The sequence below is a fragment of the Rhodamnia argentea genome, chromosome 6 (assembly GCF_020921035.1).
Source record: "Rhodamnia argentea isolate NSW1041297 chromosome 6, ASM2092103v1, whole genome shotgun sequence".
In the NCBI taxonomy this organism is placed as follows: Eukaryota; Viridiplantae; Streptophyta; class Magnoliopsida; order Myrtales; family Myrtaceae; genus Rhodamnia; species Rhodamnia argentea.
In genome coordinates, this window is record NC_063155.1 from 8,764,803 (window position 1) to 8,781,550 (window position 16,748).

Consider the following 16,748-nt stretch of genomic DNA (forward strand, 5'->3'; position numbering starts at 1 on the left):
ACATTCTTAGTGTACAACCGGCTCGGCACTGTTCGCATACGACATGTAGAGATCGACCGCGATGGGTTCCCCGTAAAATGAGGACAAACTAGTTATGAGTTCGAAGTTCACACTCACTCCACCAATTTGCATTCATCAGAGAAACTCATGGATTGAGCCAGAGGAGGTCATTCGCCTTGCTTACAACATCGTCTACCCCATCATCTATAGTCTGTACAGACAATGCGAAACACCACCTTGCCTTGTGTTGCTGACTGAACGAGCCTCGGCGGGGGCTTTTCTCTCGGCTGGAATCGAGTTGATTTAGGTATAAAAGCTCTGTACAGATTTCCTGGTCTTCCTTTCCGTGCAGGTCTAGCTTCGCGAAGTTAAGAATTCCTCTTCCATGTACAAGTCAGAATTTCACCTTCTCCTTTAAGAAACAAACCATCTCTTGCTGCAGCAAATTGATAATCAGGGGGGAATAAAAGAGAGGTTGATCGCTAGTCCGTAATGGTCGCATACACATAATCTAAAGATGCATGGTGCGCCCAGCCAAATTCCGAGGTACGGCGTTCAACATATCCATTTAAGATCCGTCTGTTCTAGTCAAGCAGATACTCCATCACTCACGCATATCATATACTTGGATGCTTAGTGAAAGATTATCTATTATAGCAGGCAATATGCAATCTAAAGCTCCTCCGAAGTTCGAAAACACAACCTGAACAAAAGAAACTAAGAGGGATGCTTTCCAATGAAGTACCTCGAATTTTCAGAGGACACTAGGGATTAAGGAGGAAGGGGACTTACAATTAGGCAGAGCACAATGCAACCGGTAGCACTCGGGAACAGGGCATACCAAAAGTTCAAGTGGTGCAACTTGGCAGCATCAATGAACAATATTGGCAAGCTCGCAGCTGCATTCAGTTCATACAAATGGTTTATCTTTTAACACATAATACACATGTCATGCAAAGTACCTCGAGATGAGAACTCATGGGGGCACAAATAGGTGGTTACCCGGTGGATGTGTTGAACGAGTATAGATCATGAAAGCAATAGATGCAGCGAGACCCGTGCTCCGAGCAAGCCAACCTGGCCCAAAAATGGAAAATGCAAGCACACCAATGGCCGCACATCCTATGTGAGCCATGAACACGTTATATTTCTGCATTGAAGGTAAACAGAATTGAGTCCTTGTCCAAATGAAAGAAATTCATGCCATGCAGCAACTGTAACCACACCAATCTTTCCAAGAAACAAAAAGGTATCGTCAAATGCAGGTTCTTCTTGACATGTCCAAAGTAATGTGGAGATCTTTTGGCTCCTCGAGGCTCAATTGTTTTCTGACCCGGCAGGAAGAACCCAGGGGACGTATCATCCAATACATAATGGGAATCAACAATAAATGGTGTAATTTAGGCAATTCTCAAATGAAATCTGAAGATACCAAACCGAAGAAGAGAGGACCAAACAAAGTCATCTTTTGTGATAAAATTATATTCCACCACCATAAGAACTTTGCTATGCTAGACATGTATATTCAGCTTGAAGCCTCTCTCTGGCACAGTAGATGATCAAGAGATAGATGATAGCGTGCCACATTGGGTATTAATCTGGAAAACAATGTGCATATTAATATGGAGAGGGATCTACTCCCAAAGTTGACACCATAGTCCCGAGTGATATCAAGTTTTTCTTTATTGCCAGGTACCAAGAGATTTCGTGGGTAGTATTGACGATGCAATTTTCCTCATATTGGATAAATTCAAATAGAAGAAGATAAAAGTACCTTTCAAACTTTGCAATGCAGTCTGACCAAAAAAACACTTGCAATGCAGACTTGGAGTTTTCTAAACTATGAAGGCCACCCTTTCTTTCTCTTTGCTAGGGAAAATGTAAATTTGTACTCAAATTGAGAAATTGTGAACACGAGTTGTCACGGCATTATGCCATAAAGTTGGCAGCTATTTCCCGCGTGACAATGGTAATATCTCCGGAATGTGTCAGTGTAATTCTTCTGGGTTCAACTAAGGTGGACAAAGTGTTAATCCAATCCTTACAATATAGATTTTGTTAATTAGATACTAAGAATCAGTCTCTTTTTTCATCACCTGCCGCTAGATTTTCGAGACCAAAACACTTGCAAACAGACTTAAAGAAAGGAATGGAGGATTAGGGAGTACCCGAGCAGCAGGGGAAGAGGGGGTAGCGAAGAGGACTGCACAAACAGAACCTAGAGGAGCAATTGAAGTTGAAATCCCTTTTGGTGCTAAAATTTGATCCATCTTTCCAAATATCGCCATTGCAGCAAATGCCCCTATTATACCAAGACAGTTCAAAATTAAAACTTACCTTGTTCAAGGTCGCATAACAGATTACTGCACTTATAGTCATCATATTAGCGTGCTCAAACAAAAAAGACACAGACAAATTTGAGTTGGTGCATAACATTATTTAAATGACTGAAATGTCGCAAACTGTTAAGGCAACTCAGCAATGCAAATGAACAACAATAAATGAGCAATCAAAGACACAAATCCTCAAGAAAATATAAAGTCAATTTGTAATCTTGGTTTCCATCTAATCTACTTCACAAGACGTCAAATTTGAGAGATAGTTCATCTGTTCGCACAATGGCAAGCATGACCAAATGAAAAAGACCTATATGACAGTCCACGATTTCTCATGGAAAAAACACAACCAAGAAAGAATAAAGAAAAAGGGCCGCCATGGACAAGAACTCGGAGCACATCCAGTAGTTTCGACTTTCGAGAGGTTCATGAGAGTGATTTCCATCTCAGCAACAATTTGGAGGGACCAAGTGAAATTCCTAACCCCATTGCAGCATGAACAACAAACTTCTCCTGTCTTCTCACAGGCATCAACAACAGATTTCAATTTCGTACAATCTCGAAATCTCTACTGAGAACGAAACTAAAAGGAAGGAACTTTTCTACTGCGTCCGTCGAAGACAGCATTAACAAACAATAATGTGATCCTTCAATCGAGAGCAGAAATTCCCTAAATTACGTGCAAGCTCAGCTATAATGCAGAATGCCGATTCCTTCTATCCAAGACATTACTGTTTACACTTGTGCTAAATCAAACAATCCCACATCAATGAACAGTAAGAGTAGTACCCAAACTAGGCCTGCGCAAAAAACGTTCATGGAGATTTCATAGTACATTATCAATTGGCGACGGAAGCAGGTGATGATGCTAACCAGCGGCAGGCCAAGCGATGTCGCTGAGAGAGGGCGCCGGCGGAGCCTTGTCGGGCTTCCAGCTATCCCAGGACGGCGCCGCCACATTGCCCGACGCCGCCACCACGATGTCAGACCTTCCGCTCCTCTTTCTCCGCCTCCTACCTCGCGCTCCACCGCCGACAACCGGTCTATTCAGACCAAGACCGAGAGTTCTCCCCACCCAATGGCGAGCATCGAGCTGCGGAGAGCACCGCGACGGCGAAGATGGCGTCGGACCCAAACGTGTCGAGAATGGGCGACCCGCAAGACTCGCTGGCATGCCCATTCTCTCTCTCTCTCTCTTCCCTGCTTCGACCCAGTCGCTGAAGCTCAAACATAAGGTGTGAATCGGAGAGAGAGAGCGAGACTCAAAGCTCTGTTGGCAACGAAAGGGCGGGCTTTTGGAGGGGTCGAAAGGTCGTACGGACAAGATTTGCCTCCACCCGTTTCCTATCCTTGGGCTTTTGATTGTTGCGAGGAGGGACAGAGCAAACCAATGGCATCAAAAGTCATATGACGTTCATTTGTCATTTCAAAGATGCGTAAGGTCACCGGCGCCACGAATGATTTAGCGTGACCTAATGATTACTCAGCCATTCACAGCTAATCTAAGGCTGCGTTTAGAAAGGCTTTTGAGGAAAGCCTTTGGAAAAATGTAAACACCTTTAGGCTAAAGAGATTTGATGAAATGCAAATACTGTTTGGTGAAATGAAAATAAAAAGTGCATTGAGATGTAACTTTGGGAAAAATGTTGTTTGATAAATTTACATTTAGAAAGTCCTTTGGTGTGCCAATTTATTTTTTTAACTTTAAATCTTTTAAAATTAGAAAAAAAATATAATAATGGTAATTTTTAAATTTTCACTTTGAGAATAACTTAAAAGGCACATATTAATAAATTTATAAATTATAAAAGTCAAAATATGATTACTTGCGTGCAACGATATCAAAAGATCATTATAATGAATATGATCACATGAATCATGAGGATAGAAATTAGTTCTCCTTAATATTACGAACTTCCTTAACTATTAATTCAACCCATAATCATGATCACCTAAATATCCACACTTTCGACCAAAAAAAAAATCCATGGTAAAGTGTAATTTCTTATCATCAGATTTGGCTCCTCACACTCTACTCCTTTCTTTGCAAAGAATTTAGGAATATAAACAAGAACCCGATAAAAGAAAAACATTGCTCCATTAAGATTACATTCATTGACAAATGAAATCCTCTAGAGCCTTGAAATTTGGAGCCTTTTGGTCATTCCGGTTTTCTGCTGTGGAAGGCTAGACTTACGGAATGCTATTTCCAGTAATCTAAGTATACAGATCCATCAGAAGCTCAACCTCTGCAAGAAAGAATGCCAAAGATTAAAATACGCAAACAAAATGTAAACCTCTTATGAAAGCAAGATAAATTTTGGCAAGTTAAAATTATCGCTCGGGAGTGTCTGAAATAATGCGCTTTTTCATGCTGCTCTTGGTTTCGAAAACATCGGTTCGATGTTTCTTGTTATTTCTCATTCGAGGTACATATTCTCAAAAAGTTCAGGAAATACCATCCCGAATGTGCAGGTACTATAGCATGCCACTAGAGCAGTAGACTAAATGACTCCACCAACACTATTCTACTTAACGAAAATAGTTATGATATCACAATTCACCAAGAATTAAAATAAGTGACACTAGTTTTACTTTTTGTACCAAAAATAAAGTTTTGACTATAAGTTTCAGAGCACACTTCCAAAAGACTCAACCAAGTATTCACTTCCGGTATGTTAAAGCCCTGGACTACTCAAGACAGAAGTGAGCAACCGCATCCATTTGGTACAATGATGCAAATTTGAACTGGAATAGCCTTAGGCGAAGCATCGACAAGAGTTAGAACAGGATGTTCTCTCTCGCTTTGACTAAGAAAAGAGAAATCCCTTCCCTTCAAGCACCAAAACATCAGTCAAGTGTATAATTTAATAAAACAACCAGATCACAATACCCCCTCATAAGAGGCTTTCGTAACGAAACTGATCTAGCAAATTGATCGTCTAGTATGGTGGAACATTGAAAATTACTCTTGCAATACATCTACCGTATGAAACCAGGACAAGGATACGGGTGATCAGAAATTGACGTTTTCTGATTTCTTCAGCTGACTTGCAGTTTCGAAAATCTGGGGTCCGAAGCACCTTCAGAAGGGATCGAAAAGGATAAGGGTTAGGTCCAAGGTTAGACAAGGTTTTCTTCCCCCTCCTTTGATAAGCCGGCATTCAACATAAATCCAAAAGCATGCCCAAATAATCCTTCGCAAGTTGGAACCAGGAAAAACAACATGCTTGAAAATTGTTTCAGTTGCTAAACAAGCACAGAATCCCAGCAAGAACTTGAAATTGGCCACAAAATGACCAAGAGTTTGAACTACTGCAACCCAATCCCAATGTTTGATCACGTACTCACCCTGTCTAAACATATGCCCAGGCAAATGCAATAGCATGATTTAATGAAAGCTAAAAATTAACCAATCAATGGAACCATCAAAATTTAGCCAAAAAGAACAATGAATTAGCTAGACAGGACAGCCTCGGTTAGATGCAGGCATCTGATCCTGAATCCTTCCATTCCCATCAGCAGTAGACTGCATGAACCATCTCACGATGCGCCTGACTTCACATACAAAGAGACAAACTTTCAACCTGAGTATGTCTAGAAACACATCAAGCAAAAAGATCCGGAACAGAGATAAATAAATAAATAAAAATCAAACAGTTAAAGTTCCCAAAGATTGGAAAACAAATTTGTCGACGGATAAAGTTGCGATTTTTTTTGTTCAAGGGCAACTCGCAATTCCATCTAAACGAATTTATTATACCTAGACGAAATGGGGATGGAGGTCGCTCAGCACTGTGCGCATCTTGAAGTACTTGGAGTTCTGAACGGAGGAGGCATTGGCGTCCCGCGGTCGCTTCTTGCTCTGCGGTGGAAGAGGTGGTTGACCGGGAGGAGTTCGGGCTGTCGGGTCCGGAGCCGGTTTTGGGTCTTCCTTGCTTGTTGACTGCGAGGAGTTTGGATCTAGCGCCTGGCTTGCCCAACGCCGGAGTCGAGAGAGGCACGCGTGAGGTCGGGCGGCCTCGTCATCGCTTGCCTAAGGTCGTATGACCTCGGCATCACCTCACCTGAGGTTGGGTCACTAGATTGCGGAAAGGTCGTCATGGCTGGTCGCTTGGGAGCTCTGGATCTAGAGGTCGACGCGTTTTCAGATTTCAGAGAGGGCAAGAGTTAAACTTGGAATTATAGTAAGATTGTGAGGATAACAATGGCAAAATTAAAAAAAAAAAGCACTGTGCATTCTCGGCAGCATGCCGAGAATGCTAGAAAGCCAAGGCTGCCTTGGGCTTTCAGCCTTTTGAAAGCTCACATTCACTTAAAGCCTCTTTTAAAAAAATTTCCAAACACTCAAATTTTAGCCCAAAGAGCTTTGGACACCCAAAGCCCCTTGGGAAAGTAGTTCCCAAACGCAGCCTAAGAGGTTTAGCTTTAGCTGGCCCCTCGGCCGCCGCTCGCGGACGCCGTCGCCGGCGAAGGTAAGATTCTAGACGTTTTTTTTCAGAATTATGAAAATTGAATAAGGGTAAAGTTGAAAGGGAAAAAAGAAAATGTATTTACATCCTAGAAATGAAACGTTCTAAAGACCTTTCGGGTCTCATAGGACCAAAGACTTTTGAAAACGCAATTACATTTCCGTAAAGTTCTGCAAAAAAGAACTAAACACCATTTTTATTTGTTCAAGAATGACTTTACACCTCCCAAAGCCCTTTGAGAATGCTGAACTAAACACGCACATAATCATTTTTCACTTTGAGACTTGCCTTACAAAAAGGATAATGACACACATGTTCCTTGGACGTTAGCTCAATAGTTATTCAGTATGGTCTCTGAATTTTAGTGAACTTTTAAGGTCAAGTTGCTTGCTTGCCGACCTCACCGAAACCCAGCACCGCATGCTTAGACATTGTGTAGTCAAAGTAATTCTCGTTTCCGATGCTGGCCCGAATTCTCGCCGTGCCAAGATTACAGAGTCTCGTTCTACGTTTTTCTAACAAGACCATATTGCAGAAAGTAACTTACTCGTTCATCTACTGATCGAACCGGACATAAAACACACGAGATCTGCACCATACCTAAACTTGTATCATCTAAGAATGACCTCATATCGATGATACGGTACGGTTAATGTGTGCATGCATCGGGGTCTGTACTCAAACATGTAGATTTCGAGTTGTCTCGCGACATGTTATCGACGTACCTGAAGCAGATTTCTACCTGATGTTTTAAGAATCATCATACGGAAAATCTCCAATTGCATAGAAATGGAGCAGTGGTAGGTTAACATGAACTTATTGCTTTAGTTTCTGTCTATTTCGATCACGAGAACATTGTCCATGTTACAGTAATATTTCTCTGTGCCAAAGCAGAAAATATAGCATCCATAGAAACTCGGATGCAGGAGCCGGCGGCTACTGCGTGCTAAGCCCTCCGTCGATGACGAGGTTGTGGCCGGTCACGAATGCAGAATCCTCAGAAGCAAGAAACACCACGGCATCGGCCACGTGCTTCGCCTTCAAAACCCCTTTCAAGCTCGAGGTCGGCTCGAACAGCCTCTCGATTTCCTCTTTGCTTCGGCCGAGGTAGTTGGATACCATTGGCGTCGCGACCCCTCCTGGAGACACGCAGTTCACGCGTATGCCGTGCGCTCCGAGTTGCTTGCTCGCCGACCTCACCAAGCCCAGCACCGCATGCTTAGACATGGTGTAGTCCATGTACTCGTCGCTCCCGGTGGTTGCCGCAATGCTCGCCGTGCAAATTATGCTTCCCCCTGTGTCCTTATTGACCATCGCACGGGCCCCGTGCTTCACGCACAACGCCATGCCTTTGACGTTAATGGCAAAAAGGCGCTCGAAGGCCGACACGTCGAAATCGAGAATGTCTTGTTTGACAGAACTGAACACTCCCGCATTGCTGAACATGATGTCCAGCTTACCATACAATTGAAGGGTCGACTGTACTAAGGACATCACCTGTTGCTCGTCCGTGACATTGCAGCGAACGTAGGTGCAGGAGCAGGAGCCGATCGATTCCACAAGGTCTCGGCCCTTCTCATCCTGGATATCAGCAATCACGACTTTCGCACCGTGACTGGAGAAGCAGCGGGCGGTTTCCTCACCCATGCCACTCGCACCGCCGGTTACGATGGCTACTTTGCCCTCGAGCTTTTTCAAGGCAGAGCTCATCATCCCTTTCCTTATGCAACGCCGGAAATGATCACTTGCCGAATGCTGCTCTTATTCAGATGAAATTATTAATGATCACTTTCAGATATGATGCCCGAGGGAAAACAGAACTCTAGTTATATAACAGGCTAGCAATGCTTGTCCAACAAGATTTTTTAGTGTTTTGTCAAACTTGGGGTAATTATTCAAACGTAAGAATATTCAAGTTCAAACGTAAGAATTATGAATTTTCAATGGCTGCTGCCTTTTATGAAGCAGCGACGTTGACTTTACACCTGACGAAACATGAGGTTTTACTTTGAGCCTCCTTCTATCAGCTTCGGTCAATGACTTCTCAGAAGATAATAATAAAAGAAGGATTAGGCTATAATGACCGGCCCACCAATTCTGACGGTGGGATGGTCAAATACTTATATCAATTCTCTTTTGGTCAAATCGGATCACTTATTGATCTGGTTTTATCATTTTGATTGCTCATTTTTTTTTAGTTATAAGATAAAATTAAAAGATAAAATTATAAGTCATTGACTATTAGGCGATATACATATCACGCGGATATGTGGTGCGTACATATTAGATGCGGACTTTTAACTAACAAGCATATTATGCGGATACGTGATACGTACATGTCGAATGTAGATTTCATATCATGAGGATATGTAGTGTGTATATATTAGACATGGACTTTAACATTTCATGCGGATATGTGGTGCATATATATCAAACGTGGATTTTGAATCGACAAGTATATCACGCGGATATGTGGTGTGTATTAGATATGACCACGGGCCGTGAACCGCTGGTGTCGGTTAGTGGCCACGATGGAACCGCCGGTTCCGAGCCGGTTCAAGGCCCGATTTCGATTCCAAATTTAAATTTAAATTTTAAATAATAAATTATGAAATTAAAAAATAAAAAATTATAAATTATAGTCAAATTGTATATTATAATCAAATTTGGGGAGAAAAAAGGGAGAGGAAATGAGCTTGAACTTAATAAATTATCATTAAGCGTCTACGTATCTTCTTGGAGATAGAAGAATTAAAGCTCATATAGTTCTTTTACCTTTGATAACCCAAACTTACCTCATCGTCAATCGTCGCTACCCATTGTGGTACCCCTGACGGTGGTATCTCCACTATCATCATTGAAAAATTCGCCGTCTCGATCTAGCTCTTGTCGTCGAAAGTTAGCCTTTATCCAATCATGGACACAAGCTTAAGCCTCCACCACATCCGGATTTAATCTTGAACGGCGGTCGTTCAAAATTAATCATCCAGAGTTAAATGCTTGTTAAATTGCAACTGTTGAAGAAAATGTTGCTAACATCTGTCTTGCGATGAGAGCGAGGACCGAGAATTGGGTTGAATGAATTTTTTACCACTCCAGAATTTTGAAATCTGCGCTGTGTTCGGAATCACGAAACTCAAAAGCAATAGTTAAATAATTTTCTAATTCAGAAATATTACATGTTACTCTATTTTATCTTTTTTGTCTATTAATTAGTAGATTATACCATCTACTAAGTCTACCACTCTCCTCCCTGTGTTAGCTACTAGGTTGAGATAATCCACTATCACCTAAACCATATCTACTGCAAAATTCATTATATAATGCTACTATAACGTTTTTAACCTCTACTTGTATAGTTTTAATATTTCTTGTTTCATTCAAATGTAAACAATCATACTAATAATCATTCGGACAATCATACAAACCATCTAATTTAGTATGTGGATCGAAAACAATAGCAACCAAATAAATAAGAAGGATGCAAGCATGATAATGCAGCCATTTTGATTTCATTGCTATAATAATCGGAGCTAATTGATCATCTTGCTCATATTCACAAAAAATACTAGTAATATTAGCACACTATATTAAAAATGAATGCGTAGTATGACAATAAACACCAGATAAAGTATAAGTTGCATCATTAAAAACTTTCAAAAAATCTAAGATTTTTTTGGAAACAACCTAATCTTGAGGGAGTAAAGTAATTTCGAAAATATTATTTGAAATAAACGTACATAATAAATCTTTATACTCAAAAATTTGATGAAGCAACTCGTAGGTAAAATTCCAATGAGTCGGAACATCTTTTGAAAATCTTTTTTATTTTTGTCCATGTGATTTATAAAATCTGCCCCATTCTTTCATAACTTGGGGACGACTCCATAAAAATTTAATTGCTCTCTTTATTGGGGTGAAAAAAGCCTCAAGAGTTTGTAAACCATCTTGTACACATAAATTTAAAACATGGCAAGCACATCTAATGTGACAAAATTGTCCGCCAAAAGAGGGTTTACAAATATTTTCTAAATCGGGAATGGAAGCGGTATTTGACGTGGCATTATCAAAACCAACCGAAAAAAACTTTATTAATTAAATTACATTCTTTTAAAACTTGCCTAATTACTATATAAATATTATTGGCAGTATGCCTTTCATCAAACACTCGAAATGCGGGTACTCTTTTTTGAATATTCCAATCGTTATCTATCCAATGACATGTGATTCATATATAAGAATGAATTTACCAAGGATCACTCTAAATATCGCTACATATATGTACACGTCCACAATAGTGTCGCCATCTCCACCTACTCCCCTGACCCACGGAACAAAAGAGATGTGTGGACAGACCTTCGAGTGTCGGGAATGGTGGAGATACGACGGTGATACGACGATGTGGCAGCGACGGTTCGGGCGCACGATCTCCTCTCTCTCTCTCTCTCTCTTACTCTCTTTAGCTCTCTATGTGTTCTTCCCGTCAAGTGGTAGAACTGATCCCCAGCTCCCATGGCCTTCCTCCCTCTAAAACAGATTTTGTTTTCGCTTCTCCCGTAACATAAATTTTGGCGCCAGATTTTGTTTTGGGCGACAGGCCGAGCCAGCTGGCGTGCAGGAAGTTGTTTGGAAAGCTCTTGAACTCAGTCGAGCTTCACTGGTCTTCCTCTATTCGTGCGTTTATTCCCGGAGCTCCGTGGGCGTGCGCTGGAACAACCTGCAGTGCGTATCTTTGTTGACATGGTCCACTAGTTGACCGGGTCACTTTCTTTTGCATGCCTAATTCAACATTAATGTGACCCTTTTCCATGAAATTGAACCTCAAAATTAGTCTCTAGAACAAGAACATCATCTAAGAATGACAAGTTTGGGTCCGATTGGTTCAGTTTTTTGCAAAATCCCCAAATTTCAAGTTTAATCCGAATGTAAAATCTATCCAATTAGGGTACTTAATGGCTAATCTGTGCTAATTTGACCTCACCAGTGTGTTTAGAATGCCAAAAAATTTATGGGTCAACGTTCATCTATGCATGGGTTCCCTTTTAAAATGACCAATTTGACTTTATTTTAAAATTGAGAACTAAATTGAAAATGCAAATAAGTCCGTTTTGCAATTTGCTCAAAAATTGGAATTTATTGGACCAAAATGCAATTAAAAGTGTAACAATCAAATGTCATAACCGACTCAAAGTAAGAAAAACAATAAAAAGACCTCAAATGATTTTTTTGTGATTTTTCAAGCATTTTTTCTATTTTCGGAAAATATTAAAAAAAATGAAAAAAAAATGAAAAATTATTTTTTGTTCAAAATTGGTTCCTTATTCTAGGCCAAGGTTCCCAAAGTTGATTTTTCATTTTTATGAATTTTTTAAATATTTTTTTAAAGAAAAACTAATTAAAAATCAGGTATCAACACATATCCGGACACCTAAAAAAGTAAATTTAAAGATTTTTCATTTTAAAAAATGATCAAAAAATGTCCACATCAGTGTTAGCCACACCACGCAAGATGGCCAAAGTCCTCGTCAGTGATTTTTCACTTAAATTGCCTTGATGAAATAAATTGATACTATTACAAAAAGGTTTCGCACTAAATTGGTCAAATTGAAAAGTTTATGACTAAATTAATACTAATACAATAGGTTTATGACTCTTTTGACATCCGAATTTCTAAAATAGGTAATGTGGTCAGCAAAGTAATTGTTAGAGGCAACGAAATGATCAAAAACTCATATTTTAACTCATATTTAATGTATGACAAAAAAACACTAATATTTAATGGCTACATTTAATTGATTGGGAAGATATCCACTCCAAGCTAATGTGAAAAAGAGAGCGAGAGAGAGAAGAGAAAGAGAGGGAACTTTTCTTTCGTCTTTTACTAAATTTTTTTTTTTACATGCTTTATGTTATTTACTAGCATCTTTTTTATTTATTGATTTACTCTTTCAATTTGACATAAAAAATTATTGAAATAACACATTCAAATGAACATGTTAAAGTTCATTAAATAGGTGGTATGAATTTTCATAAGTTAAATAAAAAATATGAATGTGCTTTAGTAATATGGGTTGAGTCGGTCTTGATTAGATTGGGTGTGGGTTGCTAAAATTGCATTATATGAAAAAAAAGAAAAGAAAAGGGGGGGGGGGTCAATATGGGTTATATGGATCAATTTAGTATGGACCATTTTTAATCCCACCCACATCGACCCGATCCACCGATTTGACAAGCCTACTCAGGACAAATGAACTCAATATTACGTACTTCGAAAAATTCCAGGCTTGGGATGGTGAGGTGCCAACACCTATACACGTGCCCAGAGAATACTTTCTGTTCTCTAACAAAATCTTTCCTTAGAGCGCACTTGTTTCTCGGAAAACATTGTGTTAAAAGGAAATTACTTTTCATGAAAATATTTTCTAATGTTTGGATCTTATTTGGAAAATGATTTCAATACCGTGATTTTATTTGAAACAAAAAAAAATTGAATTTTTAAATTTTTTCTATTTTTTTATTTCATTTTATTTTCTTTCTTCCTTTCTCCTTCCTCTAACACCACGACCGGCTGGCGGCAATCACGGGCGAGCTCGCTCGTCAAGTGGGCGAACTCGATCTCGTTAGGCGGACAAGCTCGAGGCTCGCTAGATCCCGGAGAGCTCGAACTCCCCGTGGCCACCGGTGGCCGATTGCAGTGGAAGATAGAGGAAGAAAAAAATAAAAAACAAATGTTAGATATAAAATATTAAAAAATTTGAGGAACAATTTCGATAAGTGTTTTTACTTCTTTAGATTTGTGAATTGGCTTTTCTAATTTTATGCGTCAATTTTATGTTCATTGGAAAGTATTTTATGTTGATTAAGTCAATTTCAGCGGACCAAAAGGGTGAAAGACCAAAAAATTGATTCTTGAAAAATGCTTTCACTCAAACAAACGCAGCCTTAGGTTAAATTGAGAAAGAAAAAAGGCTAATAAGACAAGAATTCTTCAAACATAAATCATGGCAACGAGGGCGTTGCGAAATTGAGTGGGGGAGAATGAGGGAAAAATACACTAGAAGTGTCATAATTTTTGTACGGCGTTCACTTAAGTGTCATAACTTTCAAAAATTGTTCACTTGAGTGTCATGTTAAAGTGGACACTCTAAAAGGCGACGTGGCACACCGGAAAGCCGACGTGGCTCGCCGAAAAGATGACGTGGCACGCCGGAAAGCTAACGTGACGCGCCGAAAAAGTTACTATAGCACTCCAGTGAACAATTTTGTTCCGACGTGGCACTCAAGTGAACGATTTTTGAAAGTTATGGCACTCAAGTGAACGCTGAACATAAGTTATGGCACTCATGGTGTACTTATCCCGGGAGAATGACATGAACCAGTTTGTGTCCCTCGTATGATGCGGGGGACCGAATAAATTGTGTCCCCGTGTCCTCCCATTCTCATATAACCTTTAAGTGACACTTGTTGGTGTCAACATAGTGAGTAAGCAATGTAAATGACAAAAAGCAATTGGGTCCGTGGAAGTGGTGTAAGGACGGTTTGTGCTAGGAGTTCTAGGATTGGATAGAATACACTTCCTAGGAGCTCTGAAGGGGGGGTAAGCCTCCATGTACAAACCGATCGGGAGCTGATGTCGCTCTCCTATTAAGGCAAAAGCAGGCCGAAACCGGTTGTAGTACATGAAGTAGTATGCTCGTCTCGCTTGATGTATTAGAAGTCCAAGCTAAGCTGGGTATGGTATGACCAGATATGAGAAAGACATTCGCCTAACTGTTCTATGGAACGACAAAAGAAAAGAAAGACTGGCCTGGCTTGGCTAGCCAGGTGTCTCGTGGGGCTAAATTCCGCTACCGAAACTATCGGTCCGTGACACCATGATATCATATGTAGATACATATACTCAACTCAAATTCAGAACTACATAGACCCAAATTAAAAATGCGGGTTCGGCTAATCAATCTCTAATACACCTCAATGCATCTAAACAGTATCTTGAATCAAATTCACATGGTACACAATTAGTGAGCCAGACTCGTGACAAGAAAGAAGCACCAACGACAACGAGAGACTTATAGCCTTGTCAGATCCAGAAAATTGGTAATAGCTGTTGGAAAAGGCCCACTATTGAGACTGCATAAACCTCCCTGTAAGAAAGTCGGTTAAACCCAACATATAGAGAACCGCACCACTCATTTGCATTTGAAACAAATTTATTTGTCTCTTACAATTTACAAGCACAAACGCTCTTAGTCTAATGTAACAGCAAATTCCCACGGCAACTTTAGAAGTAGAGTTGAGAAATTTACTGTGCTTCTTCTTTAGTGCAGATGGTCTCTAAAAGGGAATATTAAGCACACATATCAATCAACAATAGACAATTAAACCAACCTCATATATTTTTTGGGCCAAAGCATCCTTTTTCTTCCTCAATCCTCAATGCTAACCTACATTACAACTTTTGAAAGTCTTTTCAGATTAGAACACTTGAGTTAACGTAGAGTCAAATGATTTTAAGCATCGCTCGAAAAAGAACGAGCAAGATTATTTCTCTCTCATTTTGCAGATTTCTTGACTTGTAAATCTGAAGCAGAAGATAAATATTTTTCATTCATTGGCCTTGACTCGACTGTAAGTCTCCTTTGGAAACCTTTGACCGAACCTGACATTACAATCCCTTAAAAGACCTTTCATATCAATCAAATTGCATGCATTGCGAATGGTTCCTAAATCCTAGGCATATGTTTTAGAGGACACTAGAGTGCTTCTAAATGGAAAAAGAAACCTTTTCGAGAAATTGGAAGAAGTCCTCTTTGACGAGCGGATTTTCAATTTGCTCCGATGGTGTGAGGGTGAGCTCTGGAGAGAGGTTTACCCGAAGCTTACCTCTTGGCCATGTGGATAATGCTCGACATGAGTGGCTTTGATAGGATACCTAAGGACTCATTATGAGAGTACCCTAAGGAAGTTAAGATTATAGGCGTGACTCCGAGGGTATAAGTGGACTCTGAGATTGATATTGACTCTTAAGGACAGAGACAACCCATGATTGACTCGGAAGGACAGAGCTTAACCTATGATTGACTTGTAAGGATAGAGCCTAGCCTATGAATTGGCTTATCCTTCGTCCTTTATCGAGGAATCAACAATGAGTATATTAATGTCACTTTTTAAGGCGGACAGTAGAGATAAGATTTCAAAGAAGGATCGTCTCTATCGTGGACTCACCAAAGGAATATTCTAATGTCACTTTCTAAGGCTAAAGGCTGCGAACGCTTGCGGATATAGGAGATCAGAGGCATGCTAACCTATGCACACTCGTAGAAGGACTTGTTTAAGAAAAGAAATCTCTTTCGAGGCTACCGGCTGCAATCCATTCCGAAGTGTGAAAGCTCCGAGGATTGGCTAACCGATGTACACTCGCAGAAGAGGCAGTCACCATATCTCTAGGCAGCAAGTCGCGAGCGTTCTGGGCTCCAAACTCGAACTGTATTTTGAGACACCTTTGAGGAGGTATTGGGGGAAAGAAATCTTTTGAAGCTAAAGGTCAACGATCCGTTCTGGAGGATGATAGCTCTGCGGCTACTAACTTGTGAACACTTGCATAAAGATTTATTAAAATCATATCGCTTTGGAAGCAACAAGTTGCGAGCCGTTCGGCTTCGAACTTGAGCTGTACTCCTAGACACCTATGTGTTATATTTATGAAAAAGAGACTGATGAAAACTTTTTCGCGAAGTTAGGAGGGGTTTGGTTTCTGAAATCACACGGTAATTGCTTCACGGGCCATTGTTTGACCGGTTCCCTCTTGGTGTTTGGCGAGTCGCACTAGCCGTTACCTCTCCCTTGGTGTCATGGCACCATTTGGCCGAAACCGTAATCACCACAGCTCCTCCGACGTCCGAGCTGCGTCCCACTCTCGTCCTCGATAGATTCGGAAGTA

General features: G+C 40.3%; 2 protein-coding genes across 2 annotated transcripts; both read right to left on the reverse strand.

Annotated features, from left to right (window-relative positions):
* Window positions 1-99: 99 nt before the first annotated feature.
* On the reverse strand, window positions 100-3,614 carry LOC115741477. Its single transcript, XM_030675404.2, has 5 exons — window positions 3,210-3,614; window positions 2,169-2,302; window positions 1,003-1,150; window positions 793-899; window positions 100-436 (listed from the first exon to the last, which is right to left on the reverse strand). The coding sequence occupies exons 1-5, from the start codon at window positions 3,514-3,516 to the stop codon at window positions 395-397; spliced, it is 738 nt and encodes a 245-aa protein (XP_030531264.1). The 5' UTR covers window positions 3,517-3,614; the 3' UTR covers window positions 100-394.
* A 4,130-nt stretch (window positions 3,615-7,744) lies between these two features.
* Window positions 7,745-8,584, reverse strand: LOC115741476 ((-)-isopiperitenol/(-)-carveol dehydrogenase, mitochondrial-like). The gene has a single exon (XM_030675402.2). The coding sequence runs from the start codon at window positions 8,519-8,521 to the stop codon at window positions 7,745-7,747; it is 777 nt and encodes a 258-aa protein (XP_030531262.1). The 5' UTR covers window positions 8,522-8,584.
* Window positions 8,585-16,748: the final 8,164 nt, after the last annotated feature.

Bases quoted from the DNA above. Each gene is read 5' to 3' on its own strand.
- LOC115741477 (XM_030675404.2), bottom strand. From the start codon at position 3,516: ATGGGCATGCCAGCGAGTCTTGCGGGTCGCCCATTCTCGACACGTTTG. The intron at 1,151-2,168 runs GTACTCCCTAAT...CCTTCAATGCAG, and splicing joins CCTCTTCCCCTGCTGCTCGG to AAATATAACGTGTTCATGGC. The intron at 900-1,002 runs GTAACCACCTAT...AACTGAATGCAG, and splicing joins TCGTTCAACACATCCACCGG to CTGCGAGCTTGCCAATATTG.
- LOC115741476 (XM_030675402.2), bottom strand. From the start codon at position 8,521: ATGATGAGCTCTGCCTTGAAAAAGCTCGAGGGCAAAGTAGCCATCGTA.